At 43.9% G+C, this 13,163-nt stretch overlaps 1 protein-coding gene across 1 annotated transcript in view; it reads left to right on the forward strand.

Moving 5' to 3' along the window:
• Positions 1 to 2,346: 2,346 nt before the first annotated feature.
• Positions 2,347 to 13,163, forward strand: part of ABHD16A (abhydrolase domain containing 16A, phospholipase) — a 33,011-nt gene continuing 22,194 nt past the window's right edge. The window contains exons 1-5 of the mRNA XM_078388679.1: positions 2,347 to 2,550; positions 9,212 to 9,268; positions 10,840 to 10,906; positions 12,233 to 12,319; positions 13,006 to 13,091. Coding sequence (XP_078244805.1) covers positions 2,419 to 2,550; positions 9,212 to 9,268; positions 10,840 to 10,906; positions 12,233 to 12,319; positions 13,006 to 13,091 — 429 coding nt within the window. The 5' untranslated portion in view covers positions 2,347 to 2,418. The remainder of the gene's footprint in view (positions 2,551 to 9,211; positions 9,269 to 10,839; positions 10,907 to 12,232; positions 12,320 to 13,005; positions 13,092 to 13,163) is intronic.

Genomic DNA, 13,163 nt, shown 5'->3' on the forward strand with positions numbered 1-13,163 from the left:
GTGTGCACCCCTAGAAAAAGGGAATGGTCAACCACACTTCCTAGTGCTTTCAACCTAGAAAACATAGGAAAGGGTCACCATACGTCAGAACTGAATTGATGGCACACAGTTATTATATAAAAACTGTATTACGGAAGGGGTGAGTAAGAAGATGAGATAATAATGAAGGGGAAGGGGGAAACACACAGGAGGGTTTTCGTCAGGGTGGGGAAATGAGAAACTAGTTGCTCAAAAATTTATACAGTATAACTATTTCCGTTTCTTCCAAAGCTTGAAAGAGAGTTGATCAGGAGAAGTAAAATAATGGATAGGATCTTTCCAGTTGGCGGTTGGTTGGTTGGTTGGTTGGTTGGTTGGTCTGATTTATACCCCGCCCATCTGGTCTAAAAGACCACTCTCTCTTAAAGATTTATTGTAGTTGTTTCTCTCTCTCTCTTGAAGATTTATTGTAGTCATCTAACTTAAATTAAAGTACCATAGCTACTTAGCATCAATGTAACTATCAAAAACTGCCTCCTCCAATTTAAAATTACCTGAATTAAATTTGGGGGACTCTCTAACAGTTAACCCTTTTCTAGAAATTGTCCCATCTCTGCTATTCTAATGTATCTTAGAATATCAGGTTTGGGAAGGATGATATAGATCAGTTCCCAAGAAGCCTTGTTAACTACTTTCTTGACAGAGTGTGAAAACTGTGGCTAGAAACCTCTAAGTATGTAGCAGCGGGTGGGAATTAATGGACATAGAGCAGACCTAGCTTCAAGTCTTTCGTCAGTAGACCACCCTTTATTGGTTATTTCTCATCAACTTGCACCTATGTCTCAATAATTCACTGAGAGACACTGGTAAGAAAAAGATTAAATCCTCAATTTACTCACAGTTCTGAAAAGATGAAAACAATCAAGACTCTGTAGTGAAATAAAGTCCAGTTACATAAACAGAGCTTAACTGATTAACTACACTCATACTAACTACATAGTGATTCTAACTATGTGACTAAAAAGAGCAGGAAAATGAGACTTGAGTAGAGAGGTGCAGCTCTCTTCAATTTCTGAGGCAAAGAGGGAATAATTGGTTGCTGTTAGAGTGACTGACATTCACCTGCCCTGATTTAATTGATCTTCTCCCTTCCCTTCCCCCCCCCCTTATGTGGCTCTTTAGGAAGGTTACTGCGAGTGTCAACACCACCACATCTGGAGACCCACAAGTTGGGAGCAATGGATTTTCTATGAATGCAACTCTACTCACAGGATGCTTCTACACAGGAGGAAAACTTGAGGTTGGGATAAAACCCAGGTTCTCCTTTCCTCTAGCAGCTCCATAAAAAGCTGTTTCCAAATGCTGGAAGACCCCTCCAGAACTTCTTGAGAGATGGTGTGCGAGACTCCAAGGGAAACTGAAATCAGAAATCATCTTGGCTTCCCTCTGTTGTAAGGCTGACGTGAATCATAGGCCAGAGAAGCCTCACGGCTTAAAATAAGTACTGAGGAAAACATATATGATGTGAGGAACGCCCTTCTTGTGTGAAGGGAAGCAATGGCTGCTTGGTGAGGCAAGGGGTTCATATGTATCAAATCCGTTAAGTGCTCAACCTGATGCTGTCTGGGGATGATGGGCTGTTACCATCCCATGATAAATCCATCTTTCAAATGCTTCTAACATTTTCACTGTTGTCTTGAAGTCCATTATTTTATGTTGTACAGGAGAAAGAAGAACGAACTGCACCATCCATTTTGAAAGCCCAATTTCTGACTTTTGTTTCCCCATGCCTTGCTTGATCTTAGAGAAACTGCTTCGGGTCACCTTTGTTCTCATTTTTATTGCACAGTTGTTATGCTGCTGTGCATCTGACCAGATCCCAAAGCAATCACATTGGCCAATAGAGTCCACATTTTCATTTTAGATCCTTAACTGTATTTCCTGGGCTGCTTGCTTTCATAGAATCATGACGTTGGAGGAGCCTATAAGGCAGGAATACAAACCAAAGGATGTCTGCCAGGTGGTTGTCTAAATTTCTTGAGTGCTTTCCAACTGATTATTATTTTATTTATTTTTATTTATTCAAACTATTTTAACCCCGCCTCTCTCTTTAAAGAGGACCCAAGGTAGCATTTACAGCCAGCACTTAATTCCCCACTGAGCTATTTTTTTAGCTTTAAGTGCAATAATAGTTCTCTGGACTCAGTGATACAGTATTTATTACTCAGCAAAAGCAAAATAAAGCTACGATTCCCTTCAATGTTAGAACTTTCATTCTTTGGCAGAATATTTTTTTTAAAAAAATGACGGTAGCTCCGCGTTCTAGAAAAACCGAAACCATTTTTGTCCCCTTTGCCGCCCTGTACGAAACCCGGAACTATCGTTCCTCCTGCTTCCCCCATCCCCCCACCTGCCGCCGCTGCCCGGCTTTGTCCCAAGATGGCGAAGCTATTGAGCTGCATTTTGGGCCCGCGGCTATACCGGGTCTATCGGGAAAGAGGTCCCCCCAGACTCCGCCGTATTAGGGATCAAGCAGACGATCCGTCCCAACCCCTTCTAGAACCATCCTGGGTGAGTCCACCGCCGTCGCTTTCTTCTCCCCCCTTCCCTCTCCCAAGATTTGGTATTTCCCCATGTCGCTCGCCCTACTGAAGCTGGGGCGGGCCAAACCATTTCTGCCAAAGAGGGGGAGGACAGTCTGGTTTGCCTTTGGTCTCCCCGTGTTGTAAAGGGACCCCATTGAGATGGGCTCTGGGAGGAGGAGGTAGAGGGTGCCGGAGAATTGGAGAGGGGAGACCCTCATCCGGTGTACGGCACACCCACCTTCGAGAATACACCCACCTTAGGATCTGAGCCTTTCCCCCTCGCCCCCCTCCCCCCGAGAGAGACCATTGTGTGACATAGGAAAGGATTTACAGTATTCATTTTCTCTTATAAATATTATCAAAACAGGAGGAGGTGATCGATGTGGTTGGAGGGGGTCAGAAGTGAAAGTAAAACAGAATAAACCTCTTAGAAACAGCAACCAGAAGGAGATCTTTTAAAAAAAAGCCCATGTTATGCAGCATTTTTATTATTATTATTATTATTATTATTATTATTATTATTATTATTATTATTATTATTATTATTATTATTAAATTGTATTTATACCCCGCCTGTCTAGTCATTTCGACCACTCTAGGCTTATTCTTCTTCCCCATCATTCTTAAATTTGGGGTGACAGACGCTTTACTGAGAGGACCATTTTGTCAGTCCCTTGCAAAGAAAGATCCAACCGGTGAAACTTTTTTGATCTGGCAGGGCTGCCCCTGTTGGATATTTGCCTCTCTCTTAAAATCTCCTAGTCTCTTAAATAAAATATGGATTTAAAAAAAAAAAAAAAAGCCCCATCTCGGTCCATAAGTTTTCAATGCAGTTCCTAACTTGCTCAAGTTAAATCAGTTACACAAGCATTGTAGGAAAGCAAAGAGAATTGAAAGCAAAATTAGAAGCAGTCAGTAAAAAGAAATCTACATATAGCTTCAGGCGAGTATCTGAAGAAATACTGTAAAACTCTGTGCCTTTAGTAACTGGCATTGTTAGTGCTGTGAAGTCATCTTGACTTATGGGTCACCCTATAAATTCATAATTCCAAGAGGTCAAAAGGTCTTGATATTAACAGCCCTGTTTGGGTCAAAGCTATGGGTTTTTTTATAGACTATCTTACGTTTGGTCTTTTTTTTTCTTGCTGGTAGCTACAGTCCATTAAAATTGGTATGCCTCCAGTATCTTGACAGGGAATTTTAGATATGCGAAATTCCTCTCTCAGTCTCTACCTGACTAAATTGATAAGCCTATTTAATTCAAGCCAGGTTAGCAAGAATGATTTCAAAGGTCAGTCAGTTAGAAAAAAAGGGTATTGTCTCATATTTTGTCAGGCTATCGGTTACATTGTGGCTCATTCATTAATACTGAATGGTAACAGCTCTCCAGAGTTTCAGTCTATGATCTTTCCCAGTGCTACCTGAGGGGAATGAGACCAGGACTGTGGAGTGAACCTACAACAGTCTTGAGTTTGAAATATGCTCTGTTGTGATTATCTGCTCTTCCCCAACTTCATATGCTCTCAAATGTTTTTTAACGGTGAAACCAGGCATTTAGAAATGCATCCGTCTGCAAATATGAAGCTCATAAAGGTTTTTTAATACATTCTGATAACAGGTCCCAAATATTAACCTGGCTTCATTCTGATCCAAATGAAGCTTCTTGTCCAATTCTGTGTGCTTCACATCACAATTAGATCAGATTATATTGCATGAGTAATGGATGGATGGATGGATGCAGGAATGTGAACCTTTGGCCATCTGGGTGTTTTGGTCACTCAATCATGGGCTGTCCTGGTGGCGTTGATGGGAGTCAAAAGGCACCCACCCAAGGTTAATTCTCACAAGGCTATCTGTTGGTAAATAGCAGGCAGTAGATGTATCAACACAAGATATTAGAGGTGACTACATGCAATGGAGTTTCCCACCCCCACCCACAAGGCTTTCAAGAGGAAGCTCTTATAAACCTGTGAACCTGATTCTTAAGGGGAAGTGTAACCACCATGCAGGAGGAGTTGAACAACAAGTCCTAATTAAATGACATCAAAGCTTCGGAGAATGTTATCTGCCTTGACTGGGCTAATAAACAACTCCTAAGCGTCTCCCAGGGATCTGCTGGATGTTGCAAAGAATTTGGGAGCCCCCAAAGTCCTGTTAGCTCCCTTCAGCGTTTCCCTGTATAAACTTAACAGTGCTTCCTGCAGAATGTGGGGTTGTGACCGCACCATGGGAAGAGCAAACGAAGAGAAATCCATGAGACTTAGCTTAGCCACAATTAACATGTCACACAAGTTTTGGTGGATATGGGCTAAGGCTGGCTTCAACTCATGGTACTTCAAAAAGATGTGTGCAAACTGCTTTTTGCAAACTTTTATTTTCCTTCCAGGGTGTATGGATGTGGTAGCTAATACTGATCTCCTCAATAAGGTACCTTTGCTAAGCTTTCCAATGGCTCAGGGGGTTCCCAAAACTCAGACTGAAAATCATTGTCATGGCATGTCTCTCTAGTCAAACCTATTTGGAGGAAAAATATTAGTTACATGGTATATTTGCATACACTGCTTGCACTCTGAGAAATGGGATGACCAGGTTACTTCATCTCCTGTGTTAAAGGTAAAGGTTCCCCTTGACAATTTTTGTCCAGTCGTGTTCGACTCTAGGGGGCGGTGCTCATCCCCGTTTCCAAGCCGTAGAGCCAGCGTTTTGTCCGAAGACAATCTTCCGTGGTCACATGGCCAGTGCGACTTAGACACGGAACGCTGTTACCTTCCCACCGAGGTGGTCCCTATTTATCTACTCGCATTTGCATGCTTTCGAACGCTAGGTTGGCGGGAGCTGGGACAAGCGACGGGTGCTCATTCCGCTGCGTGGATTCGATCTTACGACTGCCGGATCTTCTGACCCTGCAGCACAGGCTTCTGCGGTTTAGCCCACAGCGCCACCACGTCCCTTCTCCTGTGTTAGTGGCCTCTTTATATACATCTCCATTGGCTTGCCTGCAGACAGTACAGTACCCACTGCTTTTGGATAATTTAATATTAGTTCTTACAATGTGCTGTGTTCTTCCCAGCATACACATTGGTGAATCAGTATCTTCGAAACATTATATATTAATGACTACTTAGCCTTTGTAGGGAATAGAACAGAAGTTTTGGATAATCCTCTTTGATTCTCCACATGATAAAAGGTTCTTCAGACCCATAGTTCAAAGGTTGTGGCGTCCTTAGGCTCTTGGTTCCTGGGATCTCGCGTAGCAGTGATACAGGGCTTCTCAATCTTCTACCATTTTGGATTTGCCTCTCTGCCCCTCAGCTTTCTTTCCTCTCCTAAACTCTGTGCAACGTTCTGCCTAACGCCTCAGAGGGCTCTGTGGTGTCACAGCATGCTCTGAGCACCCTCCTGCACCATAGAGGACTGTCACAGTTGTGGTAGCAGTGTGGCAATAGTAAAGTAGACACTTCCTCTTTGGAAATAGCTAGAAAAATCAGGGACCTTCTTCCTGTTTTGTAAGAACATCCATAAAACGTCCACCCCCTATCTTCTGGTGATAGCTGTTTTTGTATGGTGTGACACATACATCTGAAGTCTGTAGCCTCTGAACTAACCGTGTCACATAACAGCCGGGGCGGAAGACTGTTTGGCTCTCCTGATTTTTGTGGGATTGCAGCTCCCAGTGGTTGGAGGAAGTGCAGCTGATGGTGGAGGCTGATGGGAATTGAAATCGAACAACCTCTGGTAGACCTTATGACCCTCAACCCTGCCTGCACAGATGTATTACCTGCCTTGATTCTCCTCTTTGTCCCAAATTCTGAAACAGAAAACTTCAGAGTTTTGCAGCTGGCATGTCTTGCAGCAGTAAGGATAAACACATTGATGGTTTCTATCGGCAAGAATGAGCTTTCCCGGGAAAATGTATATTTCTTAATCACATTTGTGCCTCACCGTGATTCTGCAAAGCAAAGGGTAACACACCCGGGCTTATCTTTTACCATTCAGAAGATAATGTTCTGTGCAATCTTTGATGCGATGCAAAAAGATCTTGCCCATTTTTCTTGATCATCATCATCTTATGCCATCCTAACCCACACAGATGCTGGCTGTATATGCGGTGCATATCACACTGCTAACAAGTGCATTGTGTCAGCTGCCAGCTTTTGTTGTGCCAATTTGGAGGGATTTGCTGGTTCTGTACTGTAGGAAAGATAGTGTTGCTACGTTCCCCAATGCAGTGTCCCTAGGGCTTAATTTTCCACTAGAGGCTTGGTTTTTATAACACAACCCCAGGCCCTCTCAATAAGAATCTGGTGCAAACAGCCACGTTTGAATTACAGGATTCTGAGCCCAGTCATTTGTCTTGAGCTCCAGGACTGAAAGGAGGCTAGTATTTCTGTGCAAATAGGGACTTCTGCTTATTCTATAGTTGTAGAAGAGGTAGCCATGCTAACCTGTGCTAGCATATCAGGCAAAAACAAATACCAATCTCGGTGGATTCAGGTGGACAATGTGTACCAGGTTTTCTTAGGCCACTATCAAATGTAAAATCTTACATTGTATCTGCTATTTCCGAGCTAGATTTCCTTACTAACAAACCAGCTCCACCTCACAAGCCCTATTGGTGACGAGAGATACTCATTCCCATGTTGCTCCTTCTAGTCATCTATAACCTGGTATTAATTCAGCCACCGGTCATCCTGGGAGGTTAACTGAATATCAACAAAGGTCTTAAAGGTCACTGCTGGGTGTGAAATGCCACACTATCAACAACTTATGCCCAGGAAACAAACAATTTCTTTGGTTTGTGGGAGATGTATAAATATTTACCATGTAGTCCCACTTTCATGTCTGAGGAAGTGGACTTGTCCATCAAAGCTCACAGTAATATGGCAAATACAGTGGTGCCTCACATAGCGACGTTAATCCGTGCAGCAAAAATCACTGCTAAGCAATTTCATCGCTATGCGATTTTAATAAGCCCATAGAAACGCATTAAAACCTGTTTAATGCGTTCCTGCGGGCTTAAAACTCACCTTAAAGCAAAAATCCTCCATACAGCGGCCATTTTCGCTGCCTCTTAAGTGAGGAATCCGTCCCTAAACATAGCGGCCGGCCATTTTTTTTACCTGGCAGCCATTTTGGAACCGCCGATCAGCTGTTAAAAATCATCGCTTTGCGATGATCGGTAAGTGAAACGGAACCAATCACCGCAAATTAAAAAAAACCACATAGGAGACATCGCAAAAAGTTCGTCGCTATACGGTTTCATCGCTAAACGGAGTGCCCGTTAAGTGAGGCACCACTGTAAATATAGCAATTAGTCTTTAAGATGCCATAACATTTTGTTCTCATTTTTTAAAAAAATTCCTGATATGCTCATCCTAAGATTTGTTCCTTTCAATAGTATAATGCATAGGGAGAGTGAGAAGATCATTATGTTGTTGCCATTTTTCAAGTGGCCAGAGGTCAATCTGCTGTAAATCCCCTCGATGTGTACAAGTAGATCTGGGTGTGCTTTCCCCCTACAACTGCAGTAAACAACCTCTTGCACCAAACCATCTTCCGGTTGGTGGACCTTGAGATTCTTATTTTAAAAAAAGAAAAAAACATTTGATTTCATAACCAGCCCACAACTTCCCCGATTTACCAGTCTGAATGCAAGACTGAAAGCAACCTTTTCCAGTAACGTGGCTTTTCAGATGGATACCCCATTTTACAATTCTCTTCTGGGCTAATTACCTGCCATTGAACAGTTCAGAAATAGAGGATGGCTAGTTTGTCCAGATGTTGAACTACAAGTCCTCAACTTTAGCATGGACAGTGATGTGGGATGCTGGGAGTTGATGACCAACAATACAGTAGTGCCTCGCTTGACGAGGATAATCTGTTCCAGCAAAATCGATGTAGAACGAAATTGTCGGCAAGCGAAAGTAAAAAAAACCCATTGAAATGCATTGAAAACCGGTTCAATGCGTTCCAATGGCCGAAATACCTCAGCGTTCAGCGAAGATCCTCAATAGGGCGGCCATTTTCTGGTGCCTATATAGCGAGGAATCCATCCTAAAACACAGTGGGAGCCATTTTGAAAACCCAACTATCAGCTCTTTTGATTGTCGTTAAGCAAAAAATCGAAGCAGGGAACTGATCGTCGTTAAACAAAAAAACCCCATAAAACATCATTTTGCGATCGCTATAGTGATCACAAAATACTCATCGTTAAGCGATTTCCTCATCTAACGAGGTAATCGTCAAGCGGGGCACCACTGTATCTGGAGACACAAGTGTTCCCCACCCCAACTGTAGTCGTTGCGTAAAATCTTGTGTACCATGTGAGTCATCAGAATGGCTGTTTTGGTGCAAACCTATGAAGGTTGCAACATTCATATGGGTACCAGACCATTATCAGAAAAGAGGTCAGTCTTCCACAAGTGGGAATATTGTTCCCAGCAAAAATGAATGAAAAGTTGACTGGTTAATATCTTTAGCGCCTGTGAGTCCTCTGAAGATTTAAAAAAATAAATAAATCAAGAGCTCAGAACTTGGAAAGTGACTTTTTTTGGGTGAGAGCCTCCAAATCTTCTAGCCTATAATCATGCTGGCTGCCAGTTCTAGAAGCTGAAATCTAATCATTCATATCTCATTTCATCCCACAGGAATCATATTACCAACCACGAACTCTTGAAAAACATGCAGACAGCATCCTTGCACTGGTGAGTCTCTCCTTTCCCATCACCCCTATAGTGATGTGGTGCTGATGTACTTGTGCAGCAGAATAAGGTGTAGAATGGAATCATAGAATCACAGAACCATGAAGTTGGGAGGGGCCCATAAGGCCATCAAGTCCAACCCCCTGCTCAAAGCAGGAATCCAAATCAAAGGATATCTACCAAGTAGTTCTCTAAATTTCTCTTGAATGCCTCAAGCGTTGGATCACTCACCACCTCTCGAGGTCATTGGTTCCATTGATGTACTGCTCTAACAGGAGGTTTTTCCTAATATTCAACCAAAATCTGCCTTCCTTTAACTTGAGCCCACTTTGGATAAGTTTAGGGCTGTAATAGTTAACCAGTCGTCTATCTGAAACAAGCAGTTTGTTGAGAACAGGTGACTGACACAGGAGTACAGCCTAACCTACTCACGTGCTAGTACGTGAAGTAGAATGATTGTAGTCGTTTGAACTCCCTGCTGTGTTAGTGGCCTGTTGTTTTTCTTCTAATGATTCTTTCCATTACTAGTGTTACTATTGGGGATATTTTATCTTGGAGAGGATATTCGAAACATAATTTGGCTGTTTGCAAAAGAACTGGTAATACTAGCACCCCATTGCTGCTTCTAGGATCATGCAAAAGATGTTTTTATAAGCATGTCAGCTGAGAGGTTATGGGCATTGTAGTCCCAGAAAAGTAATAATGTCAGGTATTCGTTGTTATAGGTGTTATTGTTGTTTAGTTGTTAAGTCATGTCCGACTCTTAGTGATCCCATGGACCGGATTACACCAGGCCCTGCTGTCTTCCACTGCCTCCTGGAGTTGGGTCAAAGTCATGCTGGTCGCTTCGGTGACACTGTCCAACCATCACGTCCTCTGTCGTCCCCTTCGCCTCTTGCCTTCACTCTTTCTGCTATAGGTGTAGTCCAGATCAAGTCTCACACAGGGAGGCCATATAGACAGAGGTGACAAGATTTTGGATTGAACCACATCAAATGCAGGGGGGCATATTAATGCCCCTGTGCAGTTTGTACATATATGCATGCTTTTAGTCTACAATTTTAGCAATAATAATCTGGTAGCTTGTTAGGGTTAGGAAATACCATACCCAACTGTCTGATGTTCTGGCTACCTGCACTTTGGATTTTTGAGAAGCTCCTCGCACCTTCGTTCTGAAATGGTAGGCCCCTGACGTCTACCGCTTTGTTCTGCATGCTGACTCCTTTCTTTCCCGTTTCAAGCGCTCCCTCAGTTCCCCTGTTGCCTGTTTCTTAAGAGGCTGTTGAGAGAAGCAGAGACTTCTTAGGTGTAGATAATGAAAGCATCTTCACTTGCCCTTCGCTCCTTGAAGGTTTGTGGGTTTTGCTGGTAGCTATGGATACCCCCCTACTTCTGGGCAATGCACGGCACTTTCCGGTTCCCTATTTAGTCAAGCTCTTAAACTTAGCCTAATGCTCTTGGTTTCCTTTCTTAACCCAGTGCATCTATGGAGAGCCCTCCCCTTTCTTCAAAACACCTCGGAAAAATTGGTTCTCAGTGTGTCTTAACCCCCTTCCTTTACTCTGTCCTTGCAGGCTTCCGTACTGTGGTCCATTTCCTATTACTCCTCCCCGCTCGCTGTGTTTTACCTGTACAGAAAAGGTATGCGCTGCTGCTCGGTGTGAGTTTCTTGGCAGGATGTGTGCTAACTTTGCTGTAGGGCTCACAAACAGAGTAAGCCTATGGCTAAGTGCCACTCGACATGAAGAAAACAGCCCGGCTCTCATCTCCTGGTTGGGTTAACCTGTGAAATCTTGGGAGAGCTGGTGTCAGCCATTGTGAAAACAGTGTCCGTGGGGGTACGGCCTTCACAAATCTTCCTGGTTTTAGGAGGCTCCCCTCCTGAGAGGCTGCAGAACTGCCAAGAACAGGCAAAAAAAACAAACAAAAAACACAGCCTTGCTGCAGCTCTTTATGGTTTAGGAGAGTGCCAGATGGCCTTGCTGTACCGTGGAGACCTTGCAGACGGGCAGGACAACTTATCTCCTTTTATGCAGGGGAAGGAAAGGGTAGCGGGCCTGAACTTTGGCATGCTGCTTATGGCATGAAAATGGCCAGAAGGGTAACTGCAGGCCCCAGATGGACCACATTAAGAAGATTGTGGTCTTCCTATGCAGGACAGCAGGTCCCTCATTTCATGCTGGAACTCTCAACTGTCTCTCAAAAGAGAGACTTGTTGGCGTGCTGTAGGAAGTAAATTGGACATATTGGAGAGACGCCCAAAAAGGCACCCCAGATGCCTCTGTGTGCCCGATTGCTCAGGTCATGCCACCTTTCGTCCAGCGCCTGCACTTTGAGTTGGTTGGTGCTGGATTTTTCCGTCCGTGCCAGTACGCAGCTGTTCATCTGCAGTGCCGGGTAGTTTCCTGTCCAGCTGCTGCATCTCTGCCGAAGACCTTCCTTTAGAGATCTCACCTTGCCTAGAATACTCATGCATAATGATGCCCACTAAGGGTGGTCAACTCCTGTTACCAAAGCCATTTAAAAATATCGTTCCCATTTACATTTGTGGCAAGAAGGGAGGCTCTCAACTGGGAGAAGATAGAGCAGCACTGTTTGCCTAGAAGACTGTGTGGCTTTCTCATGGTTGCTACTTAAAGAAGTACAGCCCAGAGTGGGGAGTCACAAGGCAGTTGCTGCGGCACTGTCTGACAAAGGGCCCTTTGTGCTGCTTGCATGACAAATGTCACAGCGTGTTGGGAAAACTCGGTCCTGCCTTGCAGATGTTTCCTCAGAACTCTCACTGTTTTTGCAACAGCTGTCCCTCAACCTGGCATCCTTCACATGTGGTGGGATTACAGTTCCCATTATCCCCAGCCACTGGCATATAATTTCCTCTGTAAGGAAATCGTCTAGGACAAAGCAGATTTTGATTTCCAAAGCCTTATTCTGATCATTTTCCCTTTCTTTTTTTGTCTCCACCTTTAGGATATCTCACCGTGTCAAAAGTGGTTGCTATCTCCCATTATGTCGGGACCTTGATGCTCTTGTTGGCCGGGATTGCCTGCCTCAGAGGTGAGCCCTTCCTGGGATCTGAAAGGTACAGTATAAGTCTGCTTGGTGTCAAAGTAGATATTAAGGGAAATGCCTCTGATTAACCTGCCCACAAAATTTCCTCAGAGATACGTGACTCAGGACTCAGACTTAAGCCCGTGTTTATCTTCCAGTGACTAGTTGCAGAACAGAGTCCACTACATGTAAGATATATTGTTGAGAAAAAGCACATGTTGTGACAAGCAAATGACTTTCACCAATTAAGAGAGCACTCCTTCTGAATAGGGCTAAGCTTGTGTCTGTTTTGACCCTGAGTCGGGAGATGTGATGTCCCTCGATTTCAGCGGGGTTTAGTAGCAATGATAAGGAATCAGATGACCTTAGTTGTCTTGTTAAGTGGTGCCGCCAGTGAATGTGGGCAGATAAAAACCAAATGTGCAGATAGAGGGGTCTCCAGTGCAGAAGAAGGGAGAGAATAAGCATGGAGGAGAAAGGATGACAGGTGCAAGAGTGACAGGGGAGAAAAATATTTGTATTTGTGAGGGCCGGGGACAGGTGGAATCAAAGGCTTTCCGGAAAGGGTGGTTGTTTCAGGAGAGACAGGAAGGGAGGGGAGAGGGAAGTTGGCACCATGGAGGTGTGTTCAGGCAGAATGGACCACAAAGCTTTGGGCTCTAGTCACTGACCATGAGGACTCTTCCCTTCAGGCATAGGCCGCTGGACAAACCCTCAGTACATTGAGTTCATCACTATCCTTGAAGATGCACATCGGTATGGGACACCCGAGCACAAGGTAAGGGCACCGTGACTCCCAGGTACTGTCCCGAATGGCTCTTTATTGGAATTACAATCTTCCTTACTTGAG

The sequence above is a fragment of the Pogona vitticeps genome, chromosome 2, assembly GCF_051106095.1.
Source record: "Pogona vitticeps strain Pit_001003342236 chromosome 2, PviZW2.1, whole genome shotgun sequence".
In the NCBI taxonomy this organism is placed as follows: domain Eukaryota; kingdom Metazoa; phylum Chordata; class Lepidosauria; order Squamata; family Agamidae; genus Pogona; species Pogona vitticeps.